The sequence below is a fragment of the Neoarius graeffei genome, chromosome 12 (assembly GCF_027579695.1).
Source record: "Neoarius graeffei isolate fNeoGra1 chromosome 12, fNeoGra1.pri, whole genome shotgun sequence".
Classification (NCBI taxonomy): Eukaryota; Metazoa; Chordata; class Actinopteri; order Siluriformes; family Ariidae; genus Neoarius; species Neoarius graeffei.
Window position 1 is genome coordinate 48,947,102 of NC_083580.1, and position 21,175 is coordinate 48,968,276.

Genomic DNA, 21,175 nt, shown 5'->3' on the forward strand with positions numbered 1-21,175 from the left:
ATCCTTTTCTTCATTTGAAAGAGGATCTACAAACATGATGCTCATATTCAAAATGATAATACAAATTCATCTCATCTCATCTCATTATCTCTAGCCGCTTTATCCTTCTACAGGGTCGCAGGCAAGCTGGAGCCTATCCCAGCTGACTACGGGCGAAAGGCGGGGTACACCCTGGACAAGTCGCCAGGTCATCACAGGGCTGACACATAGACACAGACAACCATTCACACTCACATTCACACCTACGGTCAATTTAGAGTCACCAGTTAACCTAACCTGCATGTCTTTGGACTGTGGGGGAAACCGGAGCACCCGGAGGAAACCCACGCGGACACGGGGAGAACATGCAAACTTCACACAGAAAGGCCCTCGCCGGCCCCGGGGCTCGAACCCGGACCTTCTTGCTGTGAGGCGACAGCGCTAACCACTACACCACCGTGCCGCCCTAATACAAATTCATATTTCTGTTAATTCATTTGAAAACAGTGAACTTTTGGTAAGGAATGAAATGTGTACTAAACACAAGCAAGCATATTTCACAATGCCAGAAAGTTGTTATGAATTTTATTTTTTTTAAGGAACCAGCAAGTTCTCCAAATGAAGGATTTTCTTCTGAGCTCTCGTTGCGTTTTTCGCTTTGAGCCCAGTGGAACCATTCTTCAGAATTCATCACGTTTTTAGACATTATGTTCTCAGCCGCTCTGTGGGTGTCTGAAATGTGGTCACGTGCTGTCAGCAGGAAGTTTTGGCTTGTTTGTGCTTGGACCTGAGCAAATGTTTCAATAAAAGGATTGTCAGAATGCACCCAAGTGTAAAGCCTCAACAAACAAACCAGTTACGCTCCATAAACAAGGCTAAAGTCTTTGATAAACTCAGCAGAGAAAAACATCTTTAGTCAGTGGTGAAGCTGCAACAAACATCTTTATTTAATCATTGTTTCTATAGTAACAGCTCATGGACAGTGACTTATATGACAACGTGGTGAAAGAATGATTGTGTTTCACAGACATGCCACAATATTAAATGCAACTGTAAATGTTCTTAAAAGCATGATATGTTGTTCTTTAAGAAATAAATAATTGTACTTGTTGGCAAATTGCTGTGTTATAAGAGGAATGAAACACTTGTGGATGTACTGTTTCTTTAATGTGGCAACAAAACCATTATGGTGATTTTTTTCCTGTAACAGCGCCACACACAGGGTTTTATTCCTTACTTACAGAATCTTGTTTATGTGGCTGTTCCCAGTATTGCTCAGAATTACAAATGAAACCCATGTTTCATTAAAGACATAGTTGTTAATGGGAATGAAGAGGTTAATGTTGCTAGCACAAAATAGAAATATATGACCACCAGTTTAGCATGGTGCACTAAGTGTACATGTGCAAATCATTCCACAATTGGCTTTGGACATGGACAAAAGTCACTGAGAAAAACAACCATAACGCCATATTTCTTCAAAAGAGAGAAACAAACAACAACAAAAAAAGAGGCAGCTTTCAAGACCCCAAACATGTCTTGGCTGATCGAGTACATTTATAATTAAGCAATCATTCCCCTCTCTCTCGCTCTCTCCTGATTTTCAGCCATATATATGAAGTAAAAGATGAAAGAATACCAAAAAGCAAGTCAATAATATATGGTGTATATGCTGATTGATACCGTGTACAACACCATATGGATTGATAAATTTGTTTCTAGACTTCTGTGCTGTTGGATTGCTTTTTAATTACGTTCTTAATCCAGAAAATGTGTCTCTTGGAGAGAAGAGTGTAGACACCGGGTTTCTTGGGCTTGCCACAGCCATCTCCTCCTGACACTAGACCCACAATGCTTTTCTTACACTCCAGGGGTCCCCCAGAATCCCCCTGAAAATACAAAATGGAACAATTAATGCTTCTCCATGCTGCATTTCCATGTATAGTTAAGATGAAGTTGTATTCAAGAACCAACTGATCTGTCAATTATTCTTGTTTGTGCATTTTGGTTGATGTTAAATGTACCCCTAATTGTTGAGTGACTTAACTTACCAAGCATGCATCTTTCTTCCCCTGCTTGTTTCCTGCACACAGCATGTCATCAGTAATGGCAGGTTTGTTGTTGTAGTAGCAGTTACACAGTCCCCTGTCCACCACCATCACCTCCACTTCTTGCAGGGTGTCAGAGCATTTAAGATCATCTTCCTGAGTGGTTCCCCATCCTCTCACTTCACATTTTGTCCCTGCTGGAATGTCTATACCTGATTTGGGAATTGTCTTCACTTCCACTTTGTTTTTCTTAAGCTGAACTTTGTTTTGGAGCTGGAAAAAAATAGCATAAGAAAATTAAGGCAATGTGCTTTACGATTTTTTTATTGTTGGCAATTTGTACTTTGCAAGAATGCTCTTTACCTTCAGGAGCATGATGTCATCAACCTTAGTTTTAATACTAAATGTTTTAGGGATGTGAAAGTTCAAGATTTCAACTCGCTGAGCATTTTTGTCCTTTGTCAGAGAATGAGCACCTACAAGCACTGTCCTTTGTTTAGATTTGAAATGCCTGTAAGAAAATTTGAATTGTGGTTAAATTACATTACATTAATGGCATTTAGCAGATGCTCTTATCCAGAGCAATGTACAACATACCCAGAGCAGCCTGGGGAACAGTCGGGGGTTAGGTGCGTTGCTCAAGGGCACTTCGGCCATTCCTGCTGGTACAGGGAATCAAGCTAGCAACCTTTTGGTCCCAAAGCTGTTTCTCTAACCATTAGGCAATGGCTTCCCCACATTTATAGTTTATTTATAGTTGCAAATTAAGCATAATGTAAATTTTATTCAGTTCCAGAAAAAAAAAATGGTGCAAAACCAGGGATTCCCAAGCAATAGGTTTGGACCCTATGTTGGGTTGCTTCATTTGTGAATGATGTCATGAGAGAAATTCACAATGTCATCTTTTGTTTCATTCACTTATTTTACAAATGTATATTATAATGTTGCTTTCACTATGAAGACAGATTTAGTGTGCTACTATTTTGAAATTATTGGAAGTAACATTCAAACAAGCCACATTTTAAATTTAAGAATGTATGTGTTAGTTCAGTCTTTTTTGACTGAAATTATGACAGTCTGGCACGAGCATAGGAGTTCAGCAACAGAAACACAAATTTCTCTGTCCAACTACCTTGGCTAGTTTCTTGACAATATCAAGTGATTCTGACTCAGTGGAACAACACCAGTCAATAAAACAAATATGAACATGCCACAACATTGACTGAATATGGATTTAAATGTACTAATCCCATTTCCAGAAAAAATGGGATATTTTCCAAAATGCAATGAAAACAAAAATATGTGATTTGTTAATTCATGTGAATTTTTATTTAACTGACAAAAGCACAATTCTGACAAAAATATCCCAACTTTTCTGGAAATGGGGTTAGTATGGCATGAGCATAACATATATATGTTATTTACCAGCTGGGAGGTCCGTATGGTGAAATACCGTGACCGAGGTCTTGACAGTACTGAGCGAGGCCCTCTGGGCCGAGGTCAGTATTCAAAGCCGAGGTCACAGTATTTCACCATACGGACCGACCTTAAGCTGGTAAATAATATATTAATTTTTTTCTTCATCAAATTCTAACAGAAAACGAGAGCGGCCGAAAGGGAAAACCGAGCCGAGCCGCCATTTTGAATCCTCATTCATGGCTGTAATGCAAATGGCTTCCTCCTCAGTATACAAGTGCACTTCCTTGGCAGGAAAAAAAACCCTACATTTTGCTGCCTATGTAGTCCCCTATTTATACAAATAGGAGTCATTCAGGATTCAGCCATGTTTTTGCTCAGCGTTAGCAAATTACAGGTTTTAGCTTTCTCCTGAAATGTTTTCTTTTATTTCTTCTTCCTCAGGGTAGTAAAACTCGCTTTCGCTGTGAACACTGTCATTATCACTATCCATGCTGTAAAATTAATGCTATTCTCCTGAGAAATGCTGGCAACAATTTATAAGATTTTTGATAATCTTATAAATAAATCTTATTAAAAAAAGATAAATGTTGACAAAAAATGCTACTATGTTTGTTGTTGTTGGTGTGAACGAATGAGTTGCCAGAGGTCCGTAACCGGGGTCTGTAATGGACCCGCTCGCCAGCCAATCACAGCACAGGATTTGAACCGCGAAAAAAATAAATAGTTTTACTGACCAACTTAATTGTATTTTGTAAATATAAATGAAGTTAGAATTTGATGTCTGCAACACACTCAAAAACAGTTGGGACAGAGGAAAATAAGACTGAAAAGTTTATAGGCTATTCAAATAACATCATTTTTGAAGATTCCACAATAAGCAGGTTAATTAGTAACATAATTGGGTAAAAAAGGAGTATGCACCAAAGGCTCAGTCTTTGCATGCAAGGGTGGGTCATGGCTCACTCCTTTGTGCCAAAATTCATGACAGAATTGTTAGTCAATTCAAAAAACAAAACTTTAGGTCTTTCAAAAATCTACTGTACATAATATTGTGAAAAGATTCAAACATCTCAGTGCTTAAAGGGCAAGAACGGAAACCACTGTTGAATGTGCGCAACTTTCGAGCCCTCAGGCGGCACTGCCTGAGAAACAATCATGCTAATGTGATAAATATAGCCACATGGGCTCGGGAGTACTTTAGAAAACTGTTGTCACTTAACAGATTCCTCTGCTGCATCCAGAAATGCAACTTGAAACTGTATTATGCAAGGAGGAAGCCATTTATCAATTGTATGCAGAAATGCCACCAATTTCTCTGGGCCTGAACTTATCTCAGATGGACTGAAAGATAGTGGAAATGATTGCTATGGTCACATGAGTTTACATTTCAGTTTCTTTTCAGGAAAACCAGACGTCAAGTTCTCAGTGCTAAAAGTGAACATGACCACCTAGTTTATTATCAGAGAAAGATGCAAAAGCCAACATCTGTGATGGTATAGGGATGCCTCAGTGCCCACGGCATGGGTAAATTGCATATGTGTGAAGGTACCATTGATATATTGGGGCATATATTGGGATTTTAGAAAGACATATTCATCAAGGCGATGTCTCCTCTTGGGATGTCCATACTTATTTGAACAGGACAATGCCAGACCTCATTCTGCATGGGCTACAACAATGTGGTTTCATAGACACAGGGTGCATGTGCTTGACTGGCCTGCTGCCAGTCCAGATCTGTCTCCTATTGAGAATGTATGGTGCATCATGATGAAGAGAATCAGACAGTGGCAACCACAGTCTTTTGAGCAGCTGAAGTCTTGTGTCAAGGAAGAATGGACAAACATTCCAATTGCAAAACTGTAACAATTAGTATCTTCAGTTCCTATATGATTAAAAAAATGCTATTAAAAGGAAAGGTGATTGTGGCAGTGGGGGCGTGGTCAAGCGTCGGTCTGTGACCGGAGGGAGGAGTCAGGGAAGGTAAGTGGCAGAATCACTGCACCTGAGGTCTATTAACGTGTGTTTGTGTGTCTTCCCCAGTGACCGTGCCCTACTTAAAGAGAGAGCGAGAGCAGAGGGAGAGCTCTCTCCCCAACCAGACGACTTGTGTGTGTGTGTGTGTGTGTGTGTGTGTGTGTGTGTGTGGCTGGGAGAATTAGAGTGCGACTGAAAAGTGCACAATAAAAGAGGTTTTTTTAAATTTAATTCTGGCCTGCCGTCCTTCTGTGCTCCACCCACTCATACGAACTGCCACAGTGGTGCTGAAACCCGGGAATTGGAGCACAGGAAAAGAACAGCCCCATGGAGTCCTCCCCCTTCACAGACCTGGTCCATGCCCTCACCACGGCCCAGCAGAGCCAGCACCAGGCGCTAATCGCCCTCCGGAAGGAGCAAGAGCACCGGTTCGAGGCCCTGGTGTTGGCACAGCAGGAAGATTGACAGGCGTTCCGGCACCTCCTCGCGTCGGCGGGGTTCACCACCTCCACCGCCACGGGCCCTTCTCCCTTCACTCTAACTAAGATGGGCCCGCATGACGACCCCAAGGCCTTCCTCATGCTCTTCGAGCAGGCAGCAGAGGCCTCGGGCTGGCCGGTGGAACAGCACCCAGCGCGCCTCCTCCCCCTGCTAATGGGCGAGGCGCAGCTGGCCGCGCTACAGCTCCCCGCCGACTGCCGGCTGGTCTACGCGGACCTTCGCCGGGCTGTCCTCCAGCGGGTGGGGCGCACCCCCAAACAACAGCGACAGCGCTTCCGCGCTCTGCGCCTGGAGGAAGTCGGCCGGCCGTTCGCGTTTGACCAGCAGCTCTGGGACGCCTGCTGGCGGTGGTTGAGGGCCGACAACCGCGATGCCGAGGGAATCATTGATCAGGTGGTACTGGAGCAGTTCATCGCCCGCCTACCAGAGGGGACCGCGGAGTGGGTTCAGTGCCACCGCCCGGCGTCGCTGGATCAGGCTATCGAGCTGGCGGAGGACCATTTGGTGGCTGTTCCGACGGCAGGACAGCGGACATCCTCTTCTTCCCTCTCCTCTCTCTCTCTCTCTCTCTCTCTCTCCCCCCCCTCCTCCTGTGTCTCATCCTCGCCCCGTTCCCCCACCGCGGAGACGGGGGCTGGCCCCACCCCAGCCGGCCCGTCACACCCGCGGTGCCCTCCCGTTTTTTCCTTCTGTGTCTGTCTCTTCCCCCCCTCAAGTGAGTGAGCCTCAGAGTGCCGGTGCAGAGAGGAAGCCCAGGCCGGTTTGCTGGTGCTGCGGGGAGCCGGGCCACCTCCAACAGCAGTGCTCGGCAATGGAAGTGGGCATGGTGGTTCGGATCCCCGACGTGCCAGGAGCCACCCTTGATCGGGCCAGAGCGTATCGCATACTGGTGAGTATCCAAGGGGATACATATCAGGCGTTGGTGGACTCTGGCTGTAATCAGACCTCAATTCACCAAAGCCTGGTGCAAGATGAGGCATTGGGGGGAGCACAGGGGGTGAAGGTGTTGTGTGTGCATGGGGATGTTCACAGCTACCCTTTAGTGTCGGTCCACATTCTTTTCCGAGGGGAAAATTTAGAGTAAAGGCGGCGGTTAATCCTCGCCTCACCCACTCGATAATTTTGGGGACTGATTGGCCGGGATTTGGGGAGTTAATGAGTCATTTAGTGAAGAGTGGGTCCTGCCGTAGTTCAGCAGGGGGAGGTCCCGGTGTCGCATTGGCGGGAGCAGCTGTCACAGAGCCGTCTACGTCATCTCCACATCAGAGTGAGGAGCAGCAGGCTCCTCCTCCCTCTCTCAGGGAATCCCTCGCGGATTTCTCGTTAGAGCAGTCGCGAGACGAGACTCTGCGGCATGCGTTTGACCAAGTGAGAGTAATTGATGGTCAAACGCTCCAGCCAAACGCCACCCTGTCCTTCCCCTATTTTTCTATTATGAAGGATAGATTATACCGAGTGACGCAGGACACTCAGACTAAAGAGCAAGTCACACAGCTTTTGATTCCAAAGAGCCGCCGGGAATTGGTGTTCCAGGCGGCTCACTTTAATCCCATGGCTGGACACTTAGGGCAGGATAAGACACTAGCCTGAATAATGGCCCAGTTCTATTGGCCAGGGATTCGCGGCGATGTCCGTAGGTGGTGTACGGCATGCCGCGAATGCCAGTTAGTAAATCCAGCGGCCATTCCAAAAGTGCCTTTGCCCCCTCTCCCATTAATCGAGACCCTGTTCGAAAGAATTGGGATGGATCTCGTCGGGCCATTAGATCAGTCAACACGAGGGTACCGCTTTATTTTAGTTCTGGTGGACTATGCAACACAATACCTGGAAGCAGTGCCTCTTCGCAATATCTCAGCACGCAGTATTGCTGAAGTGCTCTTCCGCGTCATCTCCCGAGTTGGAATCCTGAAAGAGATTCTGACTGACCAATGCACCTCGTTTATGTCACGTACACTGAATGAACTGTATGAGTTATTAGGAATTAAGCCGATCCGCACCAGCGTTTATCACCCACAAATGGACGGTTTAGTTGAACGGTTCAATCACACCCTCAAAAATATAATTAAAAAATTCATAAGCGAGGACACACATAATTGGGATAAATGGCTCAAACCCTTGTTATTTGCAGTGCGAGAGGTCCCACAAGCCTCCACGGGGTTCTCCCCATTCGAATTGTTATATGGGCGTAAGCCACGCAGCATTCTAGATGTGCTGTGAGAAAATTGGGAGGAGGGACCTTCACCAAGTAAAAATGAAATTCAATACGTTATTGACCTGTGTGCAAAACTCCACATACTCACACACCTAACCCAGGAGAATTTACGGCAGGCCCAAGAACGGCAAACCCGCCTGTATGACAGGGGTATGCGCCTTAGGGAGTTCGCACTGGGAGATAAAGTACTCGTACTGTTGCCCACATCGAGCTCCAAATTGATCACCAAGTGGCAAGGACCCTTTGAGGTCACACGGCGAGTTGGGGATGTTGACTACGAGGTGAGGCGAACGGACAGGGGTGGGGCGCTACAGATTTACCACCTCAATCTGCTCAAACTCTGGTGTTTGGTTCCCAAGGCCGACTGGTCAGTCCAGTTCTGTGTGGACTATAGGAAAAGTCAACGCGGTGTCTAAATTCGATGCATACCCAATGCCTCATATTGACAAGTTGCTGGATCGACTAGGCACGGCTCGCTTTTTTCAACACTGGATTTGACAAAGGGTTATTGGCAGATCCCCTTGACTCCACTATCCCGAGAAAAAAACAGCCTTTTCCACACTATTTGGCTTACACCAATTTGTCACACTTCCTTTTGGGCTGTTTGGGGTGCCCACTACGTTCCAGCGGCTTATGGACAGGGTCCTCCACCCCCACGCCACCTACGCGGCCGCATACTTAGACGACATCATAATCTATAGTAACGACTGACCGCAGCATCTGCAACACCTGAGGGCCTTCCTTGGGTCGCTGAGGTGAGCGGGTCTCACAGCCAACCTGAAGCAGTGTGCGATTGGGCGGATGGAAGTACAGTATCTGGGCTTCCACTTAGGCAATGGGCAGGTGCGTCCCCAAATTAATAAGACAGCAGCGATTGCGGCCTGCCCAAGGCCCAAGACCAAAAAGGGGGGGAGACAGTTCCTGGGGCTGGCTGGCTACTATCGTAGGTTTATACCTAATAATTCGGACGTCACCAGCCCGCTGACTGATCTCACTAAAAAAGGGGCACCAGATCCGGTCCAGTGGATGGAGCAATGCCAGCGGGCTTTCTCTGAGGTGAAGGCTGCACTGTGTGGGGGGCCACTGTTACACTCCCCTGACTTTTCTCTCCCCTTTATGTTGCAGACGGACGTGTTGGAAAGAGGGCTGGGGGCCGTTCTGTCCCAGGAGGTGGAGGGGGAGGATCACCCCGTGCTGTACATCAGCAGGAAGCTGTTGGTGCGTGAGGGGCGCTACAGCACCATAGAGAAGGAGTGCCTAGCCATCAAGTGGGCGGTCCTCACCCTTCGCTACTACCTCCTGGGGTGCCCTTTCACCCTCTGTTCGGACCACCCGCCCCTCCAGTGGCTCTACCGCATGAAGGATGCCAATGCACTGATCACCCATTGGTATCTGGCACTCCAGCCCTTTAATTTCAAGGTGGTCCACAGGCCGGGGGCGCAGATGGTCGTGGCGGACTTCCTCTCCTGTCCGGGGGGGGGAGTCGGCTGCAGGCCAGACGGCTGCCTGGCCTGAGTCGGGCGGTGGGGGTATGTGGCAGCGGGGGCATGGTCAAGCGTCGGTCTGTGACCGGAGGGCGGAGTCAGGGAAGGTAAGTGGCAGAATCACTGCACCTGATGTCTGTTAATCTGTGTTTGTGTGTCTTCCCCAGTGACCGCGCCCTATATAAGGAGAGAGAGCAGAGGAAGGGAGCTTCTCTCCCCAACCTGACGACTTGTGTGTGTGCGTGTGTGTGTGGCTGGGAGAGTGAATTTACACTGAAAAGTGCAAAATAAAGAGCTTTTTGGAACTCAGTTCTGGCCTGCCGTACTTCTGTGCTCCACCCACCCGCTCTCATTCTTACACTGACATTGTTAAAAAGCACAAATGTTACAACATCCCTGCACTATACATCTGTAATTTTGAAAAATGTAGGGTGGTTAAAGTTTGTGGTCACAGAAAATTCATAATGCCCATTGGGGTTATTTTCCCAAATGTTTAGGAAATTCTGTGTTAAAGTATGTCCAAGCTGGTGGTACATCTTTTGTACAAGGACATGTACAAGGATATAAAGCATGTAAATTTAGTCTTTGATGTCATTTAGATCAGGGGTTCTCAACCTTTTCTGCTTTGAGGCCCACCTATTCATATTTGTAACAAGTCGGGGCCCATTTAAAAAGATCCCAAATGATTTTGGCTCATCTATTCTATTAGAATCTAATAATCTACTGTAAAGTGTATTAATGGGATGCAACATCACTCCCTATTACAGATGGGATTTAAATAAATGCAATAGAAACTAATTTTTAGATTGTAGGTATTGTATTTAAAACTGTATAGATGTGCCAGAAGCCAAACCATGCATGCAAAGCATTCTCAGTCAAAAGGGATTAATGATCCAAAAGTGGAGTCTGGTCCATTAACACAAGAACTTATTGGCATGTTTGTGTACAGCAAACAAGCAAGTTATTAAAACCAAGAAGTCCACTCAGAAGAAGTGGATATAGAAACCATTCAATGGGATAGATCCTTACACACTAACAAAGAAGGATTTTTCCTATGAAAGAAAAATTTACTAGCCAAATTTGACATCATTAGAATAAATATTGATCTTATTGTAGCCATAACTAAATACAAAGACAATAGTTATACATACTATTAATTAACTTAATGTGAAGATAATTAACAGATAATCAACAGATTTAATTTTTTTTAAAAAGATTGTGTATATTTTCAGTCTATTGTATTTGGAATTATTTATGCACGACCCCACCAGCTCTGCTGATCAACTTATGTTTAAATAAAGTTATTCATTCATTCATTCTGAGTTGATGTCAGGTGCGTGGTATGAGCACGGACGCAGATAGAGGGGGGGACGGGGGGGATTCGTCCCACCCAGATTTAAATTCACCTCGTTCGGTCCCCCCCACTTATAGGGAGGAAAAAACGTCTATGCTGTCTTTCTTTGCATAAGGCAAACCTCACAGAAAAATCTAAAGATGCACAGCAGTGTATACATAGTTGCAACTGCGCAGACTGCACAGGTTGCGAGCTCGAGCTTGGTTGCTATGGTTACCTACAAGTTTGACAGGCATATCGGGGACAGCGCCTCCTAGTTCAGGACCCCAACACGGCATGATGAAGGGTGCCGAAAGGCAGAAAACGATTGCATCGTTTTAAAAAAAAAAAAAAAAACGACTGTAAGTAAACTGTGCCTTACTTTATCATATCACCTTGCAATTTTCTGATAGTCTGTTCAAAGTAATGTCGTAGTGAAAGTAAAATCGTACGGAGTAGAGAAGCCTTTCTGGTAGCCTCCTTCTTTCGGTGGTAGCCTGTAGATACAGTGCTCAGAAGGCAGTTTTAATGTTTAATCTGGCGTTCCCTGCCATAATTTCAGCGAGCATATTGTCTCATAAGGAAACTTTGTGAAGAGTTGTTGACTGACTGCCGCTCACGTAACACACAGGCATAGTTAGAAAGTCAGGATGCACTGGTTTACACTTTACACACACACACGTAGCCCAGCCTCTCGCTATGTTTAACAGTTGGAACTTAGCGGTTTTAAAACTAGCTTTGCAGTTCTGCAATTTCTGTGCGTGATGATAATGTGTAAACTTTGGATTTCCATAGGCTATGTTAAAATGTTATCATTGTCCTGGCCTGCAGGTAGTTCCTGGTGATGGCAGTGAGGGAGGTGAAATAACATGTATACACACTACCGTTCAAAAGTTTGGAGTCACCCAGACAATTTTGTGTTTTCCATGAAAAGTCACACTTTTATTTACCACCATAAGTTGTAAAATGAATAGAAAATATAGTCAAGACATTTTTCTGGCCATTTTGAGCATTTAATCGACCCCACAAATGGGATGCTCCAGAAACTCAATCTGCTCAAAGGAAGGTCAGTTTTATAGCTTCTCTAAAGAGCTCAACTGTTTTCAGCTGTGCTAACATGATTGTACAAGGGTTTTCTAATCATCCATTAGCCTTCTGAGGCAATGAGCAAACACATTGTACCATTAGAACACTGGAGTGAGAGTTGCTGGAAATGGGCCTCTATACACCTATGGAGAAATTGCACCAAAAACCAGACATTTGCAGCTAGAATAGTCATTTACCACATTAGCAATGTATAGAGTGGATTTCTGATTAGTTTAAAGTGATCTTCATTGAAAAGAACAGTGCTTTTCTTTCAAAAATAAGGACATTTCAAAGTGACCCCAAACTTTTGAACAGTAGTGTATATATCAGTGGCGACTGGTGGTCATAAAAATAGGGGAGGACAGTGAGTGAATAGATAGGTGGATGGTTGAGAGAGAGAGAGAGGTTGGAAGTTGTGTGGGTGTTTACAACTGTTAGGGGATTTGTATATTTTTTAAAGATAAGCTCTGTTAAAAATGGGTTTTTTTGTTACTGCAAGAAATAAAAGTAAAATGTTTTTGAGGACACATCAGCATGGGAAATACCATGTAGTGTAATGCTTGTTGAATGAGCTATGTGAGGTGTGAATGGGTCAAATTTAAAACAGTAATTCATTTAAAAAAGTAGTCAAGTCTCCTGGATGTCTGGGTGGCAAATTTGTCAATGACTTGCTCATACCACTGGGGATCTTGTTGAAGAGATTTAAGCATCCTCCTTTCAATTGACATGACTGCTAAACTTTTCAACCTCTCTTGTCCCATTGTGTTTCTGGTGAAGCTTTTTATGCGCTTCAGACATGAGAAGCTCCTCTCAACTCCTGCTGAGGTGGCACCAATGGTGGCAATCAGACACATGAGTCTATACACCTGAGACATTGCCTCATCAAGCCCGTTTGACTTCATGAAGCTGATAGCCTCACACAGTTTTCGGGAAGAGTGGATCTCTGCATCACTGTAGAAATGCTGCAGTTCCACCTTCAGTTTGGCCTCATCAAAGAAATTCCCATATGTCTCTGACAAGTTGGACAATGCACGAGAAGGGAATTCTGCTTTAAATGATTCAAATTTGTCAAAGTCTAACAGCTCCATGAAATGCAAACGGCCAAGCTGCTGGAAGCGCTGTGTGAGTTGGGCCTTGATGCTGTCATGCACTGAGTCATAGAGAGTTTTATAGACCTGGCGATGGTCTTGCTCACCCTGCCTTCTCTTTCTCCTGTGACCAAATTCGGGGTCTTCTGTGAGACTGGCAGCTTTGCTGTATGTTTTCTCAAAAGCCCTGTCTGACTTCAGCTCATTAAGCAACTGCATAAAGTTTTCTATACGCTGTTTGCAGAAGGCAACATCCATGACTTTCTGTTGCAGTATGTTAAAACGTCGGTCTGTGCAAACAGCTCCTCAAAAGTAAAAAGCAAGAACATGAACTCAAAGTCTTCCAATTTTGCCTTCAGGCCATCCGCCAATCGAGTTGTTTCATCATCCATAGAAGGATGTTCTAGAACGCGGGTAAACGTGTTAAGCAATTTTTCATGGTTACCTGCGACGGTATTCACGACCCTGGATGAGAAATTCCAACGTGTTGGAGCGGTCTTTGGCATTCTCGCGCAATCAGATTCCTCAAGTAGTGCCACCCTCTTACTTGATTTGGAAAAGAATGACGTGAACCCACCCAGGTTTGCAAAAAAGACTCGCGCTTTGGGTATGGCCTTGACACCTTGACTAAGGACGAGATTCAGGCGGTGGGCGTGACAGTGAACAAAAGTAGCGGCTGGAGCAACCTCTCTCACTTTAGCCTGCAGTCCATTGAGAGCCGAGGCCATCACCGCAGCACCATCGTAAGTTTGTGCAACCAACTTCTCAGCGAAGTTGTAAGGGGACATCTCGGACTGCACAAACTGAAACAATGACTGCGCATCCCTCCCACTAGACACGTCGAAAAAGCCCAGAAAACGTTCCTGAATAATGCCCTGACTGTCCACGAACCTCGCGATAATTGAGAGCTGGGAATGACAGCTTATATCAGTGGTTTCGTCAATCTGCCATGAAAAAAACGGAGTCACGTTTAATTCTTTCGATATTTCGTGGCTGATTGACGTGCCGATTGCACAGATCAAGTCGTTCTGGATGCCACAGGACATGCCACTAAAAACACCAGAAGACTGCAACTGCTCTGCCAGCAAATTGTCATACCGTGCAATCAGTTCCGTCAGCTCCCTATAGTTTCCCTTGTTGTCTGAATTTGGCCCTTCATCCCGCCCCCTAAATGCCAGCTCCTGCATGCCCAAATACGCCACAGCATCAATCAGACGCCTCAGTGTATCTCTGTTGCGACGCACTTTAGCATTGTGCTGTGCCACTTGTATCCGCACACCCTCGTCCACTAGCTGGTCAACTGGCACACTGCCTAGCAATTTCAGGCGAATAGCTGCACCAACGTGTTCCTTGGTCTGGTCGTGGCGCTTGGTGGCCCTGTCCAAATTTTTAATGTCATTAAATCCCTGCACAGACCATGTTTGGGATTTGCTACCCATCAACAGGCAAGGCCAGCAATACAGCCGTTTGGTTGTGACACTGCCTGTTAGCCATGGGTATCTCTGATACCACGAGGTGTTGGTGTTAAACACACTTAGCTTACCATTCGGTTTCTGAATGTTAAGTTGGGGAACTGGTCTCCCTTCGGTTTTGATTCTAACCTTCTCCTCATAACCCAGTGTTTGAAATGGCGTGTTTAAGGCAGCTGGGCCATAGAAGGTTCACGCTGCACGCTGCACGCTACACGTTCACGTGAAGAACCGGACCCTGGGCCATTAAACTTCATGCTTGGATGTTCACGTGTTGCGTCTGTTCTACTTTGACCGAGTAACCAACAATATGGACTCTTCGGATGACGACGATTGCCTCATTCTGCTTTTACTGAGACAGAGGAAGAGAAAAAGGAACAGAATTTGGAGCCGAGAACACTTCCTTCTGAGAGAAACCCGTGGTGAATTTCACCGAACATTCTATAATCTGCTTGACAATCCCGATGAACTATTTTTCAATTATACCATTCAATTATATTTTTTCTGAAGTTTTCCCCTGAAAGCATAGCGTTATCTCCCTAGACCCGTTCTGATTGGCTGGCGCGGCGGTGACCGCATGCATTGACTGGAATTTCCATCTTCACGCCTAGAAAAAAGTGTGCATGTTCATTTCTCGCTTCACGCGTGAAGTGTGCAGCGTGCAATGTGAACGCCGTTCTATGGCCCAGAGCAAGTCATGCTACGTTTGTCCACTTTTCTTTACACGCGTGTAGTGTGCAGCATGCAGCGTGAACCTTCTATGGCCCAGCTGCCTAACATTGTGTACACAATGTCACGTTCCTCCATCGCGTTTTATTAAGTTGATAAACTACAACAAAGCAATAGCCAACAATTATTCAAATTCTCCGCTGTCCGCACTACTCAAAACGACACTACTCTAGCTCGGCAGTGACACTGACAGTAAGTATGCTATGATTTCAACCCGCCAACTCATCCCTTCATTCTGATTGGCCGCACTGACGAATGCAGCTCTGCTGATTGGCTGCTTGATGACAGGCAAATAGACCCGCCCAAATGGAGGAATCGCCTCCCTTTCGCCCATTCACTCCCATGTTAAAAGAGGAGCCCGCGAATCGCCCATGTTCTGAGCGCATACAATGGATGTCAATGAGGAGGTTAGGGAGGACGATATTTTGGCGAGTTTTTCTTCCATTTTTAATTGATAAAATATAGTTATTTCAACTGTTTTGACATGTTTTAAACGTTTGTCTATTAATTATATGCGTTTTTTTAAACTAATGTGTCCTGGAAATTCTTTCTTTAGAATTTTAAGAGAGGATCTTCCTCCCTTTCCTCAATGGAGGAGTCACCATTGATATATATATATATATATATATATATATATATATATATATATATATATATATATATACACAAAATGGAATCATTTGCTGACAGCTCAGTCCCCCCCAGTTCAAAAATCCTATCTGCGCCCCTGGGTATGAGGCGGATGTAAGTGCAGAGTTATATCTAACAAGAAAGTGCAAACAGTCCAAATCGGCAGGCAAAATCCAAAACGTAAAACAAGCAAAGAGTCAGGCAAGGCGCAAACGGGATATCACAGGCAGCGAGAAAACTTGAATGAGGTACAGGAATCAGGAAACCAGGAAATTAAACACGGGAAACAAGGCTCGGTAATACATACTGATGTAGCATAATACTTCCCCCCAATAGTGTGTCTAAACAGTCCTTATATAGGTGCACATATAGCTCCTTGATTATGTTCAGGCGTGCATCGTTAACGGCGTGCGTGCAAAAGTCCGCTCGACACACGTGCCACCAGGGGTGTGCCTGAGAGCTCTTCAGGTGCACGTGCCACAGCATGCAGGACTGACAGTTGGAAAATTATCCATCCATTGAGTTCCCCAGTATCTCAGACCACCTGGTGCTGCAAACATTGTTCTACATGGACAAACAGACGAAAACCTGGAAGGGCATGGAGGCGTACAACTTTTTATATGTGGCTGTTAAAGCTTTGGGGATCAGGACACTACAGAGATAAATACTGTGTCATTTTTGCCTGGGTAAATAAGAGTTTCTGGGCTTTTTGTCCGCGTCTTTGCGATGGTTGGTAGGACACTACAAGTTTTGGTATCGGGTGTAAACAAACGACAGCCACTCGATTCCCAATCCTCCGTGCTCTTCTCTTCCAGTAGGCATCACAGATCACAGATTTATATAATTACTGAAATATCTATGAGCAATTAAGTTATTTTCACTATCTGCTGCTCATGCATAGTTTGTTATTATGGCTGTTTTCACAAAATTAAAAATACTGTGAATGAGGTACCATAAACGGAAGTCTCTGTTTATCAATTATACACAAAACTCAATGAGAGCAATGTTAAAACTGCAGTAACTGTGTTAAAGCTGAACAATAACAAAGAAAATCATGATAATTTTTCTCAAAACTGAGCTCATGGTTATTTAGCCAATTTAAGTTTAAATATCTCTCATTGTATTTTTATTATTTTAGAAATTTCAAAGAAAACAGGTTCATTTCATAATTGTACACGCTTTCTTCAAGGGTTCTTTAAGGGCTTGAACTTTTAAGGGTTCCCCCTGAAATCTCTCTGTAGGAACCTTTAAATATTCTATATACAACTTTACAACAATATGTTTTTGTATGCTCTGAATCCTTAAAGGATTATCATCTCTCTCTCTCTCATTATCTCTAGCTGCTTTATCCTGTTCTACAGGGTCGCAGGCAAGCTGGAGCCTATCCCAGCTGACTACGGGCGAAAGGCGGGGTACACCCTGGACAAGTCGCCAGGTCATCACAGGGCTAAAGGATTATCAAATAACCTTTTTTCCTCCAAGAGTCTCAGAAAGGGTTCCAAGAAAATAGAGAACACATAACTTTCAAAAGAACCCTTGAAAACCCTTGAAGAATTTTTATGTTCTGTGTAAAAGAAAGGGTTCCCAAGAATAGGGAAGAATACATTATTATTATTATTATTATTATTATTATTATTATTTAAAACCTAACAAAAGAACCACTGAAATACCCCCTTTAAGAGTTTATAAGATCAGGATTCCAAATAACTGAAGAACACTTAAAGTGCATATTAAACTATTTCCCCCCATTTTTACCTACTGTGGAATAAGCAAATAAAACTCTGTAAAAACAGAAGAGGACCCTATTAAATTTTAGTCACAAACCCCAGCTATATCTAAAATGTATGTCCAGAGGACTGCCTGAGTTTTATGCGGGATGAAATTTGATGACATCGCTTTGGTTGCAATTGCTTATTTTTCATGAAAATAAGTATGATAGTCTGTAGAACATACACTGTCAGCCTTTTAATTACAAATAAAAAGCTGTCTAGTGATTCTGAGAGGAGTGAATCATAGTAGAGTAGAGTGGGGTAATACGCCCCCATGGGGTAAAAGGCCCCCGGCCTGTTTTACCCAAAATAACCACCAGATGGCGCAAAGTTACATTTCTATTGTTGCTATGGACTGGCTTGACAACAGGAATATACAAATATCCACTGTGGATCGCATATCAGCAACGCAGCAGAGAGAAATCAAATTTCATGGTAAGTGATATAATTTTCAGATATCAGTAAAACTGTATTTAGATAGCTGCTATTTCGTCAGATATCACAGCTGTGTATGTGGTATGAGTAGACAAGTCAGTACGTTAAAAAAAAATACATTAGGTATAAAAAGTTGAATCACATTTTGAAAGTAAGACCCTTTTTTGTAAAAGTGTAGTCTGTGGGGTAAAACGCTCCCTTAATGGCGGGGTAAATGGCCCCCAGGGGGCATCGTTTCCTTTTATCATAATTAGAGTAGAGTGGGGGGAAAAAGCCCCCCCTTAAGGAAAATTCAGTTTTTCTCCAAGTTGAAATGAACCATGTGTTTAGTTTTAATCATAGTTTTTGACAACAGTGACATGAACAATAATGGCACCTAAAGTTTGCCTAAAGTTAATACTTAATTTTTTTTTTAACAAAAACAAACATTGTGCCAAGGGGGCCTTTTACCCCCCCAATGGGGTAAAAGGCCCCCTGAGGTGGGGCAATAGGCCCCCCTCACTCAAAAAAACAAGAAAATATCCCTGAATTAATCAATAGCTTGTTCTTTGTTAATTCATGTTCAATCCACACAAAATTATATTGAAATTAAAATGCGAAATATAATAAAATAATGCATCTATTCATTAATTCAGGGATATTTTCTTGTTTCTTTCACATTATAGGCTTAAGTAAACACTTTTGCTATCCAAACAGCTTTTTTTGAGTGAGGGGGCCTATTGCCCCACCTCAGGGGGCCTTTTACCCCACTGGGGGGGGGGGGTAAAAGGCCCCCTTGGCACAATGTTTGTTTTTGTTAAAAAAAAAAAATTAAGTATTAACTTTAGGCAAACTTTAGGTGGCATTATTGTTCATGTCACTATTGTCAAAAACTATGATTAAAACAACACATGGTTCATTTCAACTTGGAGAAAAACTGAATTTTCCTTAAGGGGGGCTTTTTCCCCCACTCTACTCTATAAGAACCATATTTAAAAGTGTATCAGAGAAGGTTCTAAGAAAGTGAAAAACAAATGTTAAAAGAACTCAAACACCCCCTCCCCCTCGGTTTTTTTTAGCTGGTGCAATATTTCTATTTCAGTTGCCAGTATTTTACTAGTGCAATATTTCTACTTTAATGAAGTACTACTCCTATTTAAGTTCCATTCTTATTTTGTTATGTACATTACATACATGGCCCATGTTTTTCCCTTTTTTTTATTTTTATTTTTTAATTTTTTACTTTTTTATTATTATATATATAGATATAAACTTTTTTTTCCTATTGGGTTTTTTTAAATACTTTTATTGCACTCTATTTTTTTTGTTATGATCTATTCCTGACTCTTTTCTATCTGTGAGCCACTGAAACATGTACCATGTGAGCCACTGAAACATTCATCCCATGGAGGGATGAATAAAGTTTATCTTATCTTATCTTATCTTAAGTGTCTATCAGAAAGGGTTCTACAGAAGTGAAGAATACTTAATTAACCATCAAAAGAACCACAGAAGAATCCTTTTTCTAAGGGTGTATCAAAGAGGGTTCCAAGGAATTGAAAAACACCCTAAAAAAGAAACACTAAAGAACTTTTTTTTTTGTAAGAAGTGAAACACATGTATCTATCAAAAGAACTCCTGACAAAACCATCAAAAGAACTGTTGAAGAACCATTTTTTTCTAAGCAGTGAAGTACCATAACAAAATAAATTTTGAAGAACACCATTTTTGCGAGAGTACTATTTGTAGACTAAATGATAACTTAGTGACTGTTTCAGAACATCAGCACAGAATAAAACATTTTTAAAAATTTGTATACACACATTTTGCAGTGTGCAGCTGTTAAAACCCACTGCTGATGAATAAGAGTTCCTCCACAGATGTGCCAGTTCTGGTCCTGGATTGAGACTATCCATGGTTTAGGTTTTTTGACCTCTCTGCCTCCTACGATAGAACTGCCTGAGCAAGCTGTAATGAGAATGAATGGCATTACAAAGGCTAAAATGGCTCAGTTGGCAGATTTCGATGATATCCATGTATAATAAACAGAATTTTACCTGTTGCTTGAAACAAGGTGAAAAGTAGAAGAAGAGAGAATTGTTGAACATGCATGGTGCTATCTGAGTGCAGAAATGTGGAATGGATAATGAGCAGTGAAAATAAATCTTTGAAGATGAGGCATAGAAGACACTGGAGGAAACTGTGCATCGTTTGTGGTCAGCTTTGTGGGTGCAGACATTCTCAGGAGCACATATATGTTCCACGTGAGCTTGTGATGTGATGTGATGCATGCAGCTTGCATTAAACACCTGTAGGTATGATATGTGTGAGTTTCCAAACCATCAACAATTAAAAAAAAAAAAATCACACCTTAAAAATCTATTATGAGTGAGCAACCTGTAGTAAACAGTTTCCATGTTAACATAAACCATCACAGTAAATTATATTATGTTTCATTACGTTTTTGGGCAGCCAAATATGCTTGTAATTGTGCTTGTAATTGTAATAATGCTTGTAACATTGTGCTTGTAAATGAAAATCCATTTCCCTGTGCAACTCCACAGTATTAAAACAAAATGCTTTTATCTAGAATCCAAAAATTTTCTTCAGAACCTTAAAGTTTATATGTAGAACCCTGCAAAAGGTTTTCCTGACATTTCTCTCTCTCTCTCTCACACACACACACACACACACACACACACACACACACATCCCTCTTTTCTGGTTGTCCCTCAGGGGAGCTGAGTTGTCCCTCAGGGGAGCGGAGTTGTCCCTCAGGGGAGCGGAGTTGTCCCTCAGGGGAGCGGAGTTGGCCTAGTGGTTAGCGTATCTGCCTCTCAATCGGGAGTTTGCGAGTTCTACTCGCAGTCGGGTCATACCAAAGACCATCATAAAAATGGTACCTGGTGCCATACGGTGTGGGAAGGACTTTAGAGACTTGGAGGAGCCCTTAAAGGTTCTATCTAGAATTATATAAAAGAACCCTCTTTTCTAAGAAGAGAGAGGATTCCAAAGAAATGAAGACCATTCACTGTAAAAC

General features: G+C 43.3%; 1 protein-coding gene across 1 annotated transcript; it reads right to left on the minus strand.

Annotated features, from left to right (window-relative positions):
- Positions 1-902: 902 nt before the first annotated feature.
- On the minus strand, positions 903-20,331 carry LOC132895394 (granzyme K-like). Its single transcript, XM_060935957.1, has 5 exons — positions 20,193-20,331; positions 19,959-20,103; positions 2,391-2,538; positions 2,031-2,300; positions 903-1,868 (listed from the first exon to the last, which is right to left on the minus strand). The coding sequence occupies exons 1-5, from the start codon at positions 20,245-20,247 to the stop codon at positions 1,698-1,700; spliced, it is 789 nt and encodes a 262-aa protein (XP_060791940.1). The 5' UTR covers positions 20,248-20,331; the 3' UTR covers positions 903-1,697.
- Between the last annotated feature and the right edge of the window lie 844 nt (positions 20,332-21,175).